The sequence below is a fragment of the Corvus cornix genome, chromosome 1A (assembly GCF_000738735.6).
Source record: "Corvus cornix cornix isolate S_Up_H32 chromosome 1A, ASM73873v5, whole genome shotgun sequence".
NCBI classification, from domain to species: domain Eukaryota; kingdom Metazoa; phylum Chordata; class Aves; order Passeriformes; family Corvidae; genus Corvus; species Corvus cornix.
Window position 1 is genome coordinate 63,221,830 of NC_047057.1, and position 18,109 is coordinate 63,239,938.

The 18,109-nt window shown below is 45.0% G+C and overlaps 1 protein-coding gene and 1 long non-coding RNA gene across 2 annotated transcripts; one reads left to right on the top strand and one right to left on the bottom strand.

Annotated features, from left to right (window-relative positions):
* The first annotated feature begins 258 nt into the window (after window positions 1-258).
* On the top strand, window positions 259-2,377 carry LOC109146080. Its single transcript, XR_002047870.3, has 2 exons — window positions 259-1,532; window positions 2,220-2,377. It is a non-coding gene; the product is annotated as an uncharacterized LOC109146080 (long non-coding RNA).
* NOBOX (NOBOX oogenesis homeobox) lies at window positions 1,970-17,520 on the bottom strand. Its single transcript, XM_039571685.1, has 8 exons — window positions 17,430-17,520; window positions 13,842-13,948; window positions 13,588-13,706; window positions 12,548-12,681; window positions 6,322-6,595; window positions 5,517-5,833; window positions 3,189-3,497; window positions 1,970-2,622 (listed from the first exon to the last, which is right to left on the bottom strand). The coding sequence occupies exons 1-8, from the start codon at window positions 17,497-17,499 to the stop codon at window positions 2,597-2,599; spliced, it is 1,356 nt and encodes a 451-aa protein (XP_039427619.1). The 5' UTR covers window positions 17,500-17,520; the 3' UTR covers window positions 1,970-2,596.
* Window positions 17,521-18,109: the final 589 nt, after the last annotated feature.

An 18,109-nucleotide genomic window follows, 5' to 3' on the forward strand; every position in this document is an offset into this window, starting at 1 on the left:
CCCCTGCCGGCTGCGAGCGGAACTGCACCCGAGGGGAAAGGGCCCGACAGCCGAGAAGGCTGGGACTGGGTTTGTGATTGTTCGCTGTTACTGCCATAGTTATTGCTGCTTGTTTGACTTGTTGTACACATAGAGATATATAATAGCAAAGAACTGTTATTCCTATTTCCCACATCTTTGCCTAAAAGCCCCTTGATTTCAAAATTATAATAACTCAGAGGGAAGGGGGTTGCATTTTTTTTTCATTTCAAGGGAGACTCCTGCCTTCCTTGGCAAACACCTGTCTTTCAAACCAAGACAACATGAAAAGGGAATGAAAAGCTAATGAAAGCACTCATGGTGTCTTGTCCACCACATACCTAATTCCACTACAAGTAGGGAGCAGCAGGGAGAACATAACAAGGAGCCTGGAATGCTGCGATTCCAAGATACCAGTGCAGCATGGATTGCAGGTACAAGAGGGAAGGTCACAGGAGGATGGAAGGCTCTTCACCTTGTGGGACACCTGCCACATGGTCAAGGGCTGTCACTGCTTCTGCCAGAGGCAGCGCTGGGAAAAAAATCATGCCTGTGGTTAACCGTGGTTTGGCTCCAAAGTCAGCAGGAGCACAAAGGGGATGAATCTGGCCATCCCTGCACACTCAGCTACCCACTCTTTCCTCCTCTTTCTGATAGGAAAGAAATCTCAGTTCAAAATTCCAAGCCCAATTGAACCTGGCAAGTTTAAAGTACAAGCATGGAAATGAATCAGACCCTTCCCAGAAAAGTTTATGTTTTACCCAAAACCTTAAACACAAAGGATTGGCCATTTCAAAAACATCACCGTGCTCATTCAATCCTCAAACCTTTTGAGATTGCAGCACATAAAATTCAGTGCTCAGTGTCACATTTGGATTTGGAATGCTGTAGGCAGATGATACAAGCTGGGGTGGTGACTCTGCCACCAGACCACATCCCAAAGGCCTGTTTCTGAAAATGTGCATTTCTCAAAAAGCGTACTAAATTATTTACTTCTTCATTCTATGAGAAGGGGCAGGTAGGGCTGAGCAAGTTGGCATTCTGTTGGTTTTATCCTCTTCCAAACCTGGAAGGGCTGGTTTTGGATCCAGGCAAGATTCCCAGCCAGCCCTCGCTATGATGAATTTTGCCATCATCACCATGAACAGTTTTCAGAGTGACTTGTAACTGCAATGAAAACTCCTATTCACACCTCTTGGAAATATTGGTTTAGGCTGTTCAGCTGAGGATGAGTGAAACAAGTGTGAACTAATGCACATGCCCAACCATTCTCAGCTTATTACAGGCAAGAATTAGCTTTTGCTGTAGGAAATGGAAATTCCAGAATAGCCACACAAAGCTGTAGACTCAAAATCTGTCCCTGTCTATACTGCTTAGTCTTCCAGCAGTGTTCAGCCACTGCCAGACATAAACCAGTGTTTTACAGGAGGAAGAAAAAGGAGAGGAGCTGCAGCATCCAGTTCCTGCCAGACACTCCATGGACAGACTGCAGAGGAACAGAAACAAAAGACCTGGTAATGCCTAATTTCAAAAGGTACAGAGGGGCACCCACATCACAGGAAATATAAAAATGATTTGGGCATTGTCTGTGTCCTAAACCAGTGGGAAGACTCAGGGTTAAACACAGGAAGTAACAAAGGAAATGCATGTCCCTCTTCCTACAACATGATGGTCTTTCCTCACAAGGACAGGCCCAGCACCTGACATCCATTTAAGCCACTTGTATTATACATCCTACACATCCAGGTGGTTACAGCTCCTCTGGGAAGCACAATTCCTGGAGACTGTAGCTCTCAGAGTGAACGAGCTCTTCACTGGAGTCCTCTGCTCCTGCTGCTGACCACCGATTTCAAAGACACATTTGATCTGTTTCCCAGGCAAAGCAGGAGCCGAGACGATCAAGCCAAGATCAAAGAGATCAATTCAGATAGGATGCTAAACCAATTAATAATAGAAAGGGATCTGCTTACACTGCCAGCATTTATAGTTACAGTCTTGCTGCTGTTTATTGTTCAAGTTTTACAATGAAAGTAATTTTTTTAGAAGTAATTCAAGGCTAGCAAACACCAAATCACTGGTGGACTTCCAATGACACTTCTTTTGCTGTCTGGAGTCACTAAAATCAGGTGTAGTTGCTGGAGTTCTTCCTCCTATTTTGCATGTATCTTACTCCTCCTGGTTTCTCTTCCTGTGTATTCCAGGATAGCAGCCAGACCTTCTGACTCCTGCATGATCTGGAATTTTCACCCATGGGACTCTGGTTCCTGTATCAGCTCTTTCCTGTCTTGAGGGCTGGTCAAGATTAGAATTCGTTAAGAAGGATAAAGCCAGGAGATTTGCAAAAAAAAAAAAAAAAAAAGAAAGACAGCAGGAACTTTTATTGAGTGAAACATCCCTGTTTCTTTCTTCAGCAAGAAAATAATCATGGCAACAAGAAAAAAAAATACAACCAAAAAAAGTAATAAAAAAGTGCATCTGTTGCAACCATTATTCTTGTCTCTCTTTTTGACTCTTATTTTGCAGAGTTTAAAATAGCAATTTTTCCTCTTCCTTTGCTTTTTTTTCTCAGAGTGCAGCATCAGTCATTAGTTTCTCCTTTAGTTTCTGCAAAGAAACCCAGATTCATAAGAACATGTGATCTCACATGACACAAAACACCTTGAACTTTTCAAATTTTTTATATCTCAAAATTAAACACATACCCCCCACACAGACACCCTTCCAAAGAATATTGCATATGACACCTTTCAACAATTCTAGAGTAACGTAATTCTGTTTCCAAGATAAAAGCCCGAGAATCCAAACAGGAAGCTCTCCCTTCCCCTTCTCCCTTCTTGCTGAAGTTCTGCCTTGAAGAGACACGTTCATGCCTCTGGAAATCTTAGAAATAATCAGTTCTGTGTAGCCATGCAGCTCACAACAGATGATGTCTGAGGAAACACAAAACTTAGCAATCTATTTTACTGACTTTTCTGTCCCCATTTCTAAAAACAGATGGATCTATGAACTAAGTATAGGATAGGTACAGGATCATGGGAGCTGTCTCAGGCAGTAGCTCACATAAAAAATCATGCCACAGTTTTCATCCTGCATTTGGGGGAGCTACTGCTATCTTGGAACTCTTTCCTTTCCCCCCCCTTCCTTCTCCAAGAAAACAATCAGTTGGTTACCAACAATATTCTCTCCTTTCTTGCTGCTGCTCTTTACATCCTCTTTTTCAGCGAGAGCTGCCAACTCTGGCTCTGTTTGGTGGCTCTGGTAGGAACTCTGGTCTGGTGGTGTCACTCCCTGCTGTGTTCCAGTCTGTGGCATGGATTCCAGTGCTGTTCCATTGGGCACTTGAAGAAGATATGGCTCTGTGAAGTACTGTCCTCCTGCCATGCTTGAAAAAGGCATTTGGGAATGCAACTGATTGGAGAAAGGAGCTCCCTGCATGTAGAAATCACTCCAGGGCACAGCTGGATAGGCAGGGATGTCTGCTGAGGGAAAAGCCACCAAGAAAAGACAGAATAATGAAAAGAATGGAAGCATGTCTATATACAAGATGTGTGTGTTGTGCTTAGCTCAGTGCAAACACAGGATTGCAGTGCAGCAGACACCACACACACATCAAGGATCACTTTGCTGTTTACACTGCAGTGTATTTATCCAAAACATGGTTCTTAGGGAAAAAAGCTTAAGAAGTTCACAGCATTTTTATAATCAGGAAAAAACCCCATGATGCCACTCAGCACTGATCCTGAGTGTATGTAATGATAGTAGAGACACCACTCCAATTTTTTTTTCCAGTCCCATTTTCCAGGTTAGCTCTGCCAAGCATAAGCTGGATGCTTAATCTTCACTTTCATTTATAAGAGCTGTAAACCAGGAAGCAGGAATGTTTTGTTAATTAATATCTATAATTCAACTACGCTGCTCACTTGCTTACGTGCTAATGTAAGACTCACAGGTGTGTCTGCACTGATAGACTGGATTCCAGCCCTGCACTTTGGGAATGCTGGAACATTGTTAGGAAGAAATTCTTCCCTGTGAGGGTTGAGAGGCACTGAAACTTAGAGGAGTTGTCGCTGCCCCATCCCTGGAAGTGTTCAAGGCCAGGTTGAATGGGGCTCTGAGAAACCTGGGATAGTGGAAGGTGTCCCTGCCCATGGCAGGGGGTGGGACTGGATGAGCTTTAAAGTCCCTTCCAAACCAAACTATTCCAGGATTCTGTGAACTTGGTCATCCCCATGGCATAACAGAAAAGCCTTTCACTGCTGACTGTGCTCTGGACAGAAGTATGGACTAAAAGAATATCAACTCTGTTCCTTCAACAACCTTCCAACTTCACCAGCTTGCACCTTTACACACCCCTTTATGCTCACACAACATGCCCCAAGGAATGCAACACACATTTGGGCATCAAGCCATAAAAACATTTAATTTGATGCAGTCTGGGCCACAGCCCTCTCATTATTTCTGTCACTTTGGACTGAAAAACCACAGAAAATAATAATTACGCCTTGGCACTAGAGCAGGGAGCAGGGCCAAGTGTATTAGATAGCATGGGTGCTGCCAACCTGTCCTGGACAATGTCAGCTGTGAAGAGTGGGGACAGGAGCCAGCTTGCAGCCTGATGTGAGTCAGACTCTGAGTCAGACTTCCCCCAAGGTCCACAGAAATGGTACAAAACCAGCATCTGTGGTCTAAAACTCTTTGTTCTCTCATGTCGTAAGACAAGGGATGGAGCTTTTGGAGCGTGACCCTAATTTAACAAACCTGTCAGTCCAAAGGAATTAACTACAACAGTTTGTCATTTGATTATACTTGGGCTTGAATAACGTCAAAATACTAACCCCAGACACAAAACAAGGAGATCAACAATGCCACTTTTACCCAGGTTTTTTTCAGAAAATTATGCTAGAATGCCTTCATCTTAGTGCTGTTGCCAATTTAAGTCAGAGGAAGAATCTTTGCCCATACTCTGTTGGCTCCTGTCTCTCTCTTCTTTTGCACTACCCTAAGACATATAACATGATTTCAGACTGGTTTCTGCAGAAGCCAAACAGTGAGAAGCCTGGTTTTCCTCACTGTCTCCAACTATCCCATTTGCTGTGGCACCTTTTCCTTTTTCTCTGCCCCCTTGACTCCCACCACACACAACAAAGGGATGTTCATTTACACAACAGGACACTCCTGGAAAAGAAAAGTTACTTCTCCAGTACAGACAGAACCTCTGCACTACCTGACACGTTCAGGGTTAATGCTCTTCCTGACGTGTGCACCCTGGGTAGTAACTTTTGATTCAAATGAACGGGTCATTCAGCACTTTAAAAAAACCAAGCATACAAGGAAATTAAGTGGAAAAAAGATGGGCACATCTGTAGATTTCAGCAGGCATGTGGACATTCCTTCTTTCTGTCACATTCATCAGTAAACTCACTGATCATAATGAATGTTTCGGGGTATTGTTTAGTTACGCCAGAGGAGCAGGATGCCAAAATATTTCAGATATTTACCTGAATTTCCACTTGGCTGCTGTGGCATGAGTGGTCCCCCTGTGTGGTTTTGTACATAGCCTTCTGTGGCTCCATAGGTTATGGCTCCACTGTTGGCAGATAAGGCAGGGAAAGCTGCATGGGACTCCAGGGGTGTTGGAGGAGGGACATGGTCACTGGAGAACACATTGCTGGCCAGGTGACCTGGGTGGCAGAACTGGGAGAGCTGGGAGAGCTGGTAGATTTCCCCCCCGCTGCTGTACTGACAGTAGGTGGCCTCCAGGTCGTCTCCAGGCTCCAGCTGCTCGAGGTAAGGGCAGGAAACCGTGGAACTGAAGCTGCAGGGGGCAAGGAGAGAGGCAACCCAGAGATTAAAGGAGAGTCAACAGCTACAGCAACCTGTACAATTAAAAACTGTTTTATTGCCTACCCTTCCTCCCAAATGCCAGGCACAGGACAAGGGCAACAGAAGCCACTTGAGCCAAGTGCTTTCACAGCAGGATTCTTGAACAATGGGTATTAGTGGGGATTATCTTCCCACTCTCCAAAGCACACCCCAAAGCTTGGAACACCCTCACTTTCACTTGACAGGCATGCAATTCTGAGAGCACTCTAAGTACAGGCAGCACCTGTCTCATAGCAGGCACCCTGTCCTATTATGCACATTTTCATTCTCCATTTAAAGGATATTGTCACATCTGCATCTCAATTTTCATTTCTGCTCTCACCTAATTCCTTGTCCCCTGTTCCACCTTCACCCTCCCAAGGCTTCTCTCCCAGGAGCCACTTTTTTGATCTCCCTCAAAGACACTTCATCTGTTCCTACCCTTGATTCTGGACGCAGTAAGCAAAGGCTTCCCTGGAGCCGTTTTCCTGACTGGCCAAGCTGCATTCACTGCTGGGCGTGTCCAGCATCAGGGGAACAATGTGGCTGGGGGGGTTAAAGGCCAGGCTGAGCGGCAGGCTGGCCCTGCGGATGGGAGGAGGGCTGGGAAGACTAGGGAAGCACTCCACGCCGCTGGAATTGAAGGGCAGCTGCGGCAGCGCCTTGGTCTGAGCTTGTGCTTCACACGGTGCCACCATTCCTGCCACCGAGGAGGCTGTGGATAAAACAGAGAGACTGTCACTGTGCTGTCACACTGGGAATCAGCAGGAGCAAGCAGAGGGAATGACAAGAGGAGCAGGACAGAAAAGCAAGATGCCAGTGAAAGAGTGGACATTAATTGATGGGAATTAAAGTAAATGAGTACCAGCACTGTTGAGAAGCAACAGGGAGTAGCAGCAAGCTCTCTGGAACACAGGATGATGCTTATTGGTTAAATAAAATTACCTTTGTGATTTCAGTCTCTGCATACTATCTTTATCCAGCTCTCAAGAAGGCAGCCAAATGAAGCAAAGTACTTCCTGGAAAAAAGCCAGGAACAATCCCCCAGTCATCTTCCATTTCTACTGTCCTCTGGGAATAGTGTGCTGCACAGATCACCCTTTTGAAAAAATGAACTGTGGTTTGAAAGAAACAAAGCTGTGCCTTTACAAATCCATGTCTAGGCCACTTTGAAACCCACTTTCACTCCTGGTTTGGCCTCTGATGAGTCATGCCAAAAACAAAAATTATAAAGTAGAGATGGCAGCTGAAGGTCCTTGGGAAAAAGAAGCTGGGAGATGGAAAAGGAAACCAGCACCTTTTGGTTGGCTAGGATCTTGTTTGGTGACCTGTCTCCTCACTCACTTCTGGAAAAGGAGAGAAGAACAGTTTCCTACAGAACAGCCTCTGTGGAATAGAGAAAATGAAAGATCAGAATCAGGTATGCTGATGATCCAGAGTAATAACCATACATAAGCTCAAAAAGCTTGGGCATGGTGAAGGAAAATGAGTTTCTCTCTTATTATGGCAATTAACAAATGGTTTCTCTTTTCACAAGTGTAGCCATCAAGTGTGCAAGAAGCTGAAATGATTTCTCCAATCTAGCTAGGAGTTTCTCCAGTCTAGCACAAGGATGAGGAAGAGAAGAGAATATATCACCAGCTGCTCAGGTGAAGCACTCCCACACATGGCAAAGCTTCCAGGGAAAGTCTGCAGCTGCACTTCACCCTTGCAGGCATAGAGAGTAACATCAAATGCACTCCAACAGGTGTGAATCAAAAGCCTTAAACACAAACCTAAACCTACAGATGCCACAACAAGCATTAGTAGCCTTTAGAGAATTTTGGAACGCACGTCCAGAGAGCCAACGAGGAGTTTTCACTTCAACATCTCGCAGCACTGCTTCTCAGATTCCCCAGTGTGCTGGGCAGTTCTGTATCTCTTATTGCATCTTGCCACATTCTGTTTTTTTCCAGCTCTCTGCAGCCATAGAGAGAAGGAATCACGATGTTTCAATGAAAACTTTTCAAGTTTTCAATAGCCCTGATTCTGGGCTCAGTCAGAAAACTGAAGCAAGATCTAGGATGGCATCTCTAAAGCATTCACATGCCCAAGCAGTTCTCAGTGGTTTATTTTTTCTGTTTGAACACACTATTTATCCATGCCAGGCAGCATCTCTGATGCACCTGTCACATTCCTGGGTTTTGGCTTAGCCAGCAATGAAACTGAAGATCTCTTCTGATTTTTTTAAAACCCTTCTTTTGCACTGGTTCTCCTGACCATTGTGCCCCAGAATGTTCACACACATGTTATGGAACTGCAGCCATGGGGGACACAACTTACCTGAAAACCAGTCTATATCCAGGAAAAGCTTCAGTTCAATAATGACAGCAGGATGAGCTGTTGTGCAGATGGCCCTGCTCTTCCTCAGGATGAACACAAGCAGCCCAAGAATCACTTCTAAACTCACTTTCATACCTACTAAGAATTAGATTTTTTTTTTTAAATAGTATTTGCAACACTTAGTGCAGATAATATTTGTGGATCATGGCAATAGGATCCCCAGGAAATGAGACTGTGAGACAGCAGCCTCAATCTCCAGAGCTGGTTCAGCCTTTTGTAAAGTCACCTCTGCTTCTCTGTCCTTTCAAAGAGACACTGAAATTGTGTCTTCTAAATAGTCACAAATGCAGTAAGAACAAACAATTCCCAGAGAAGTAATATCTGCTAAATCTAACGTATCTACAGAAGATTCCAGAGTTGTTCCATGCAGAATTCTGACCCCTGGCTTGACATAATACTCACATTGTACAATTCTGTTGCTCTTCCTGACACTGATGTAGAGAGAAAGAAAACCTCAGAAGGCTTCCCAGTGAACATGGGAATGTAACAGTAGGATTTTTATTTCTTGCTTCCATTACTTCTGGGTTCTCAGTCCATGAGACAACCTTGGGAATTTTTGGAGAGCAATTTAATAATTTACAGCTTCAGATCTCTGAACCAGTCCTGGCTTACACTTAACTCCAGAATGGTTATTCTGTTTCCAGCCTTTACTGGAACATCAAGGGCCATCACAAAGCTTTTCATAGATTTGTCCTCATCTTGAAATTATGAGAAAATACATTTGTTCAAAATTTGTTCGAAAGCCAGAATCCGGTAAGTGAAGCTTATTTGGAGCTTGTCATTTATTTACTGTTCTTTGACAGACCATATCCAACTTCATCCAATTGCTCCCAAGATTTCCATTCCAATCCCATCTCTGCCAGTGAATTCAATCACCTTGCTTTTTGCTTAAGGGTTACCTGCACAGGCTGGGTACCTGACAGGTGTCCTCAGCAAGGCAGACACATGAAACAAAGGATTTCCTGCAAAAGCACCAGTGGGGCAGAGGCACAGAAAGGAACTTTTCTTCCCAAAGAAAACGTAAGCCAGTGAATCACAGATACATATGTATCAGTAAGGAATCTCAGAAAACAAAGAAAAACTTCAAATAACTGTCAGTGTCAAAAAAAGCCATTAATTTCAATCATGCTGTCTAGCAAAAGTGAAGAAAAACCAATTCTAAGATCAAAGCAAGCTCAAAATTGAAGTTTTGAGGCACAAAAGGCTCTTATGGCAAGTAGTGTGGCTACTATCCAAATCAGAAGCCGTAACTGCCAGGAAGGTAACACACATCTCAAATACAACTCACTGACATCTTTAATCAGCTTGTTTGGAGAACTGGTAAAAACGGTGGGACATAAAAAAAAAACCCAAACCAAACCCACAAACCAACAGACAGTCAGAAGCACTGGGTAGAGCAAGGTAAAACAATGGGAATTGCAGCACTGAACACTCTCCAAAGGTCGTGGGTAACACACCACACTATTCTCATGCTCTTAAATAGTTTTCTTATCCTGCTGAAAGTGGTTAAAAAGGAAAGCACCTGAACAGCCACTCCAGCAGGTCACACTCTGTGGGCCCCACTGCACCATGATGCACAAAGTGTTTTGCTGAAACCACCCATGACCTGTTTCCACAAGGAACACTACTAATCAATTGGTTTTGCGTTGTAAATTGATAACCTTTTTTATTCATCTGTTCCCGCTTTTATTTTGCTCCGGTTAATTTGGATTTTATCCTATCCAAGTTTTGTTTCCTTCATTTTCTGAGATATCCTAATAAAGAAAACAGTTGGTCCCTAGATGGCCCTATTTCTAGGCAAGCTTTTTTTTCTGAACAAGGATGCTGAATGGATTCAGGTCACACTGGCTTTCATTTTCTTCCTGTTTTTTTGCTTTCATTCTTAAAGAGAAAAAGTCTGCCTGTGCAATGGTAAACAACAACAAAAAAAGCAAGTTTCATTTCCCATAGCTGTGTTATCCTGCATCTAGGAAGGCAAAACTGCAACTGGAGTTTTCCAGGTGATTGTGCCATGCAGATCTCTCTTCTACAAGGACTCTCTATATGTAGTATCAGTCTTTTCCCTCAGAGAGGACACTTGCCCTTTCATTTCTCTGACAGATACTATGTAACAGAGCAAATGGCTTCACACTGACAGAGAGTAGGTTTAGTCTGGGTATTAGAAGGAAGTCCTTCTCTGTGAGGCCCTGGCACAGGTTGCTCAGAGAAGCTGTGCCTGCACCATCCCTGGAAGTGCCCAAAGCTAGGTTGGATGGGGCTCGGAGCAACCTGGGATAGTGGAAGGTGTCCCTGCCCCTGGCAGGGGTGTTGGAATGAGATGATTTTTAAGGTCCCTTCCAACCCAAACCATTCTGTGATTCCCTGATATTCTCTCTTGACTAAATAGTGTCTGCAGAGGTACTTTAGGAACCAGGAGAGGTTCCTAAAGCATAGAAATCAGAGGATATTTGGGTTGTTTCCTTTAAACAAACTGTTTCACAAAACCTTGGTTTCTATCCAATTCAATACAGGGCTCAACAGATTACACCACTTCATCACTCTGAAAGCAGTGAATTACTCAAACACTTTGACCATATTTACTCTGTTGCAAGAAGTGGAAAAACTGGAACTAACTGAATTACTGTCCTATTGGTTAAAAAGGTCATTGGATTGACTAAAGGAGCCCTTGCCTTGAGAGGATGACAGGCAAACTTAAATGACAGAAGTACTGAATTAGATTATCAAGAAAATATTTCAATTACATACTTCTAGCATTCTAAGCTTGTTGATGCAATCTTACAGCTGCTTTCCACAGTACCAAAATACCTTTAAGGTAAAAGCACTGTTAAAAAATTTGAGTCATTCTTAGAAAATGAGTTGCAGGAAACGGCCTTAACACTGATAACTAAACACTGATATATTTAGAAGACAACAAGGGGACAGACATGATGACAATAAATTCAAAATAACTAATTACACTGGGAAGCAGGAGAACACACACAGCAGTACCACATGTCAGCACATCTACTGATTGGGATATCCGTCCCTAAGGAAGTGGTGGAGTCCTCATCACTTTGGAAATCTTTCAGTATTGTGCCAACTTGGAAACACAAACATATCTAGGAAATGCTTTAGGGAGCATCCCTGACTCTAGGGAATGCTCTTGGATTGCATACATCAATAAACAATTAAACAAATCCTCTCTCTTTCATCGCCATCAATCTTTTAACTCAGCTCAGGTAGAAAACTGGTTGAACAGCACACCCCACTGACTTAAAACTCCACTGCAACATGGATTAAATTCAGCCCTCAGCTTTAGAACTCAGCTATTTGCACTCCCTCAAGGTCTTGCATGAAACAGAAACTTGCCCTGCCTGGAGAAGCCAAGGAAGCCCCGTTGGATGTGTAAAGGTATGGAGTACCTGAGGGAGCCTCTACAACACCCAGCAGTTCACAGAGTGCACCTTCCTCACACAGCTCACTTGGCTCAGGCTGTAGCCAGAATGTTTCCATCAAAACCAGAATATGGGGAGTGTGTATCTGCCATGGAGAACATCAGAACCAGAACAACACTTCCCTCTTCATTTACAGCCGCGGGGCCAGTGTCAAACAGCTGCTATGGAAGAATGCCCTGCTCACTTATCCTTATGAAGCCCTGTTCAGAATTCCTTGCTGGCTTGTGCTAGGATAGGAACAAGGACTGCAAATTTATCTCCAGAATAGTCACAGAGGCACCACAGTGCTGGTACATAACTGGTAGAGACTCAATCAGCAGTCAGCTGCTATATCTACAATCACAGAATCATTGAAGAGACCTTAAACACCATCTCATTCCAACCCCCTGCCATGGGCAGGGACACCTTCCACTAGACCAGGTTGCTCAGAGCCCCATCCAACCTGGCCTTGGACACTTCCAGGGATGTGGCAGCCACAGCTTCTCTGTGCCAGTGCCTCACCACCCTCACAGGAAAGAATTTCTTCCTAATATCTAACCTGTATTTCCCTTCTTTCAGTTTGAAGCCATTCCCTCTTGTCCCACCACTACAGTTCCTGATGAAAAGTTCCTCTGCAGCTTCCTTGTAGGCCCCTTCTAATACTGGAAGAGTCCTACAATGTCTCCACAAAACCTTTTCTCCTCCAGGCAGAACAGCCCCAACTTTCTCAGCCTGTAGAGTGAGCTGGTGTCACTTTTTGCACTGATGACATAAGGCTCTGACATGGCCTTTCCTAAAGCATTTGGGAATCTTCCAGCTCCACCAGCTAATGCTGTAGCTGTGCAAAACACTCGTGCTGGTCAGGGTCTCACCTGAGGCAGAAGTGAGGGATGCAGGGTGTGTGCTGAGCAGGCTGGAGGAGTTCCCAGCTCCAGGGTCTCCTCCCAGCACGGCAGGCTGGTCTCCAGCAGCATCAGGCAATGGAGGCACAGGCAGAGGAGGTGCCCTGCAGGCAGACACAGAGGACAAGACAAGGCATTATGACCATCATGCACTCTTCTATCTGACAAGGGGCAGATCCTACATCACAAGCAGGTGGAAAGGGAAAGCACTGGCTGACTACAAGTGCAAGGAATCAAGTCTTGTACCAAGTCTTTGGGGAGGCAGCCCCAGGTCACTTGTATAGGACAGGCAGCAGGGACAGTGCAATGAAGTAAGTCAGGTGCTCTCCAATCTTTCATTTCTCCTCTTCCACTTAATTTTTCCTCTTTTCATTCAGTTTTCTTCCTAAGAAGACACTCACTCCAGATTGCCATAAATACATCCCCTATGGAGATTGATTTCTTCTCTCACACATTCACCATCCCTTGAAAGACCATCTCTCGTCTCACACAGTCCCTTTCCCCCCCCCATTAATGTCCTCTGCTCACATATGAAAGGTACTACCTTGTATTTCTTCAAAGTCCATGGCTTTCTAAGACTGATCTAAGCAAGCAGCATTTCCATCACCAAGTGAAAATCCATGGAAATGGAAAGCAGTGGTGGGAGAACTGGGTTAAAAGAATCCCCAAACTCACCCGAAGCACCTGGGCGATGCATTCACAGAAACTAAAAATGAAGAGATGATTCCATAAACGTTTCCATCTCATCCCTTGCTCTCTACATGACTTCAGCCAGAGCAATTTCAGTAGTTTCGTTTCAAAATTAATTTGATTAATGTGTGCAACAGGTTAATCAAAAGGACTTTTAAGAGGGTCCACCACAATTTACCCAGAAATCTGACACGCTACCTAGGTCCAAATCAGTGCTCAGTTGTTCACTGTTTAAAGGTAAAGGGGAAATGGCAAAAGAAAATATTTAATTTGTTAGGTACCGGTTGTGGAGAAATAAGAAAACAGAGTAAGTTCCTCACCCATAATCCTCTGATCCAAAGGGGACTGACAGAGCTGATGATGTTGGGTATTTTCTGTTGCCTTTCATACTCAACTTCTCCAATTTCCGCCACTTTGCCCTGCGATTCTGAAACCAGACCTGAAAAACGGAGAGAAAGGAATGCATTCAGGGAAGAAACCATCTACACATGGGGACACTGGCAATGTCCCAGTCCCTGTCCGTCCCTTTTCTGCACAGAACCCAAAGGCAGCACTTTCCCCCAGCAGGCGTTACCAGGATACGCTGTGGTGTCACACCAACCACAGCTGCAATCTCCCTCCTCTTCTCATTGTCAGGATAGTGGTCTTCCTGGAACATCTTCTCCAGCTCTTCTAGCTGCTCTAGAAATGATACAATGCCCAAAGAGAGAGAGATGGGAAGTATGCGACAAGAAAACAAGAAAAAAAATTAACAAGAGAGGGAAACAGAAAAAAAAAGAGCATTTTTACTATACTTAGAAATACATGAGTAACAAAAGTTTTTTTAAAAATAAACCACAAAAACAAACAAAAATCTTCATTTGCTGTTTCAAAAGCAAAGAGCATTGCTAGTGATGCTTCAAATGAAAGACACTCAGCAACCTTTATTTGTGGAAGTCTTCACACATCTAATGGTGTGGAGTGCAGTGCAATACCAGTTAGAGCAGATCAGCACAGGGAAGGAAACACCAAGTGCCACTGGCACTGCCAGCACCACTGTGTGCCAGTGTGTGCCCCGGGATCTACCTGCACTATAGAAGGTGCGGGGCTTCTTCTTGACAGGTAAGGATTTTTTTCCCTTGGCCACATCATAGCTGCCTCTGGACTCCAGGACTGAAGACCCCTTGTAGGAATTCTGAACTGCAGCACTGGCTGGAGCACCTTTGGATTGCGGAGGGGCCGGGCCAATCTCCTCCTGCCTGCAGGGAGCTCCAGCCACTCCACTGGATGCTTTCTCAGCACACATTCCACTGCTGTTGGTACTTCTCCTCTTCTTTGCATCCTTTTCAGTCCCAGCAGGGCAGTAACTCTCAGAGGGCTCTTGTGACCCTGACTGACCCGTGGGCTCCTGTGCTAATCCAACCTTCTTGTCACCACAGAAATCTGATGGTTGCCCACACACCAAGGCAAAGTCATGCTGGCCATCAAGGACCACCGAGCCTTGGGAAGATGACCCAGCTGCCTGCAGGGTGCTGTATGCCCCATCTTCCACCTTCTTTACAGAGCTGTTCCTATCTTCTATTCCCAAATTATCCTCAACTTTTTCTTGTGTGGCTGTGCCTGGGAATGCAGGTAGCACACTGCTTCCTGTACCGTGGTCACCAACAGCATCAGCATCCACCACAAAGTGCTCTGTATTCAGCAGCATGTTCTCCTTCTCATCCTGGCACTCTACAAGGCAAAAATGGGAAAAAAAAACCCAAACCCCACCCCACATGCACATTGCCTAAGCTGGATGTGCTTGGATCGGGAGTTTCAGTTACAGGGGAAGGAAAAGCCCACACAATGAAACCCAACAGTGACAAGAACCAGAGAGCTCAAAATAAAGACAGGTGCTGCCAGGAAAGCAGCAGCAAAGAACCTGATATGGTCAATATGGAGATATTCAAACATCTGTGATGAGAAAAGCCTCATTTTAAAAGCAAACTGTAAACTACAGGAGGTAATTCCAGACACAGAGAATAAAGGGACGCTTGTATATTACAAATTCAGCAGTGGGAAAATGGCCCCAGGGATAACAAAGGTCTCTGGAATAAGCAACAGAACAAAAATCAATAACTTGGCAAGATCCTGTCACCTTATTACGATGAGCAAAAGAAAGGAGCAAAATTCTGGTCTGCTGTGTAAGCAGGGATTACCTGACAAATGTCATCACTTTTTACTTTTATAGAGTTCTATCATACCCAAGCTGGCCAAGAAAAAAACATTAATTGTCAGACTTCTAATAACTGCCTTAAATTATTTCTCTGCAGCTTCAGCCACACCTCTGAGTAACAGACTTGCAAGATAGGGAGTGAATAGGGGATAAGGACAAAATTAGGTACAGAAGTCTGACTAAGATTAACAAAAGCACAAACTGTGTTACAATAAGAGAGACTGAACAGTAGAAGACAGGTCAGAAAGAACACAGCAAGAGAAATAATTAAAATAGGCAACAGAACAATACAGAAGCCCTATACTTCCCCAGCTGGCATTTACATTTCCAAATAAAAAGTTCCAAAAACCTCCCAACTGGCTCAGAATGTATGAGTCTGTATGATTTCTGCTACTTAAAAAAATTTTTAAGTGATTATTTCTTAAAAATAGGAGGTAAAATAATAAACCCAAACCCATGTATTTGCCTCTGTCTGGAGAGAAGAAAGTTTGAGCAGACTGTTGGCAGCATTTCAAAAGTATGTGACAACAGAAAACTTGATAGTTTAATTTTTTGGGGAAAAAGATAAAATAATTTCATTTCACTGTGCTCTGCTTTAGATGTATATTAGTGCAATGCCAAAATAAAGGATTTACTTCTACCTCAGTGTCGTTTTCTGAAACAACTGTTAATCAAAGAGGAGCCCCACAACTCCAAGCAGATGGGAGAATCTTCACAGAAGTATGAGGGGATGGCAGGCTGCTCCAAGAGCATCTAATTTGCTTTTTACAGGATTAAGAGAACCAAATTAGTTGTGGGGGAAAGAAACAGAAGCAGGAAACTATGCAGCTATAATAATTTGATCTTGTTAAGCAGCAATAAGTTTCCACTGCTGTTAAATGAGATGAAATATCCTGATAGGGAGGGTCAAGAACTGAACAAGGCAGAAGCTGGCTCTGGTCTATAGAATTCCTTTTCCACCATTCTCCTGATTGCATCTGAGCTTGCCTCACTCATTATGTGAAAAAAAAAAGTATTTTCCCATTATTTGAGCAGGGGTTTTACTTGTTTCTATGCAAACACCAGTATGTGCTTCCATCACAAAATAAGCGTCCAAGTCTTATGTGGGTACCTTGTACACGTAGCAGAAATGGACACCTGGGAGTTTTATATCCTCTACAAAAATATTCCTCTGTGTGAAAGTAAACTGCTGTGTTTTATTTCTAGAACAGATACCAAAGGCCTCACAACAATTTGGGACTGTCAAGGAAAAGAGCTGAAATGAAAACCAGGTTTGGAGGGAAAGATGGGCCTTCATGGTAAAAAAGAGGGAGTTATAAAACCACTCCTTTCTCCCATCATTCAGAGACCAGACGGAACGTCACTTTGTCTCACCTTTAGACAAACAGAACCTTAAGTGAAGGGATTTTTAACCGAGTGGGAACATCAGGCATGGGTAGCCCAGAACATCTGGTGCACGAGCAGGAAACCAAGTCCCCTTTTCCATCTCACAACCACCTCCTTAGACATTCCTAGGAACAAGACAACCACTTGCACTGCAAGGTTTTTTAAGGCGTTTTGGGGCATTTGGTACAAAGCCACCTGAACACACACACACACGGCAGGGGGGGAGAAGAAACAGCTTCAGAGGTCCCTCTACGCAAGGAAGAGAAAAACCGGACAGCGGGGGAAGGCGCAGCCGAGAAGCCCAGAGGCAGCGGGAGCCGCTCGGTGTGACACAAAGCCCACCTGCCCCCTGCCCTCGGCCGGGTGCTTTTACAAGCAGGGGACTCGAGGCCCGGGGAATCCATCAACCCCAGCCGCGGGGCCAGGACACGGCGGGGCTGAGGGAGGCTAATGAGCGCCCACATAACATCGCTGAGGAGCGATTATCCTCCCCCGGGGCTGCTCATTAGGCTCATTGCCGGGTGCCTCCCCCCGGTTATTAAAGCGAGCCGGCATCACTCATCCCCTTGCCCTCATCCATACCTTTACCACAGCCTGTGCCCAGCCCTCCAGCCGCCCGCTCCTCCGGCTGCTCCTCGCCTGCCCCGTCCATGCCGACTCCGTGGCGGGCCCGCTCCGGCCCGGCCCGGCCTGGTTAATGCCCCGCCCAGCGGCCCGGCCTGCCCGGCCCCGGCCGCCTCATCAGGGGCACCTGGGCACAGCGGGGGAGGCCCCGACCCCGCCCACGGCCCCGGGAGCCTCGCTCGCCCCTGTTCCCCGCACGGAGGGAACGGGAGTGTTCCAGGCTCGGTGGGGATATCGGGAAGAATGCTCCCTATGAGGAGCTGTCTGAAATATCGCCGTGTGAATCGTGGTTGGCACAAAACTCGTCACCCGTGGATGAGGGGAACCTCGTTGTCTGGAGTGCTATATCCAGTTCTGGACTTCTCAGTACGAGAAGGACAAGGAGCTACTGGAGAGGGCCCAGCAGAGGGAAACCAAGATGATGAGGGGTCTGGAATGTTACAAGGAGAGAGTGCACGGGCTGGGCCTGTTTTGGTTGTGGAAGACTGAGAGGGAATCTCCCAATCCATATAAATATCTTTAAAGAGGAGATGATGTCAAGAGGATGGTGCCAGACTCTTTTTGTGGTGGCCAGCGATAGGGCAAGAAGCAATGGCCGTAAACTAAAACACAAGAAGTTTAATCTCCACACGAGGAAG

Coding starts and splice junctions, on each gene's coding strand:
- NOBOX (XM_039571685.1), bottom strand. CDS start 17,499: ATGGACGGGGCAGGCGAGGAGCAGCCGGAGGAGCGGGCGGCTGGAGGG. Junction 6,596..12,547: donor ATCCCTCACTTCTGCCTCAG/GTGAGACCCTGA, acceptor TTTTATCCACAG/CCTCCTCGGTGGCAGGAATG. Junction 5,834..6,321: donor TACTGCGTCCAGAATCAAGG/GTAGGAACAGAT, acceptor TGCCCCCTGCAG/CTTCAGTTCCACGGTTTCCT.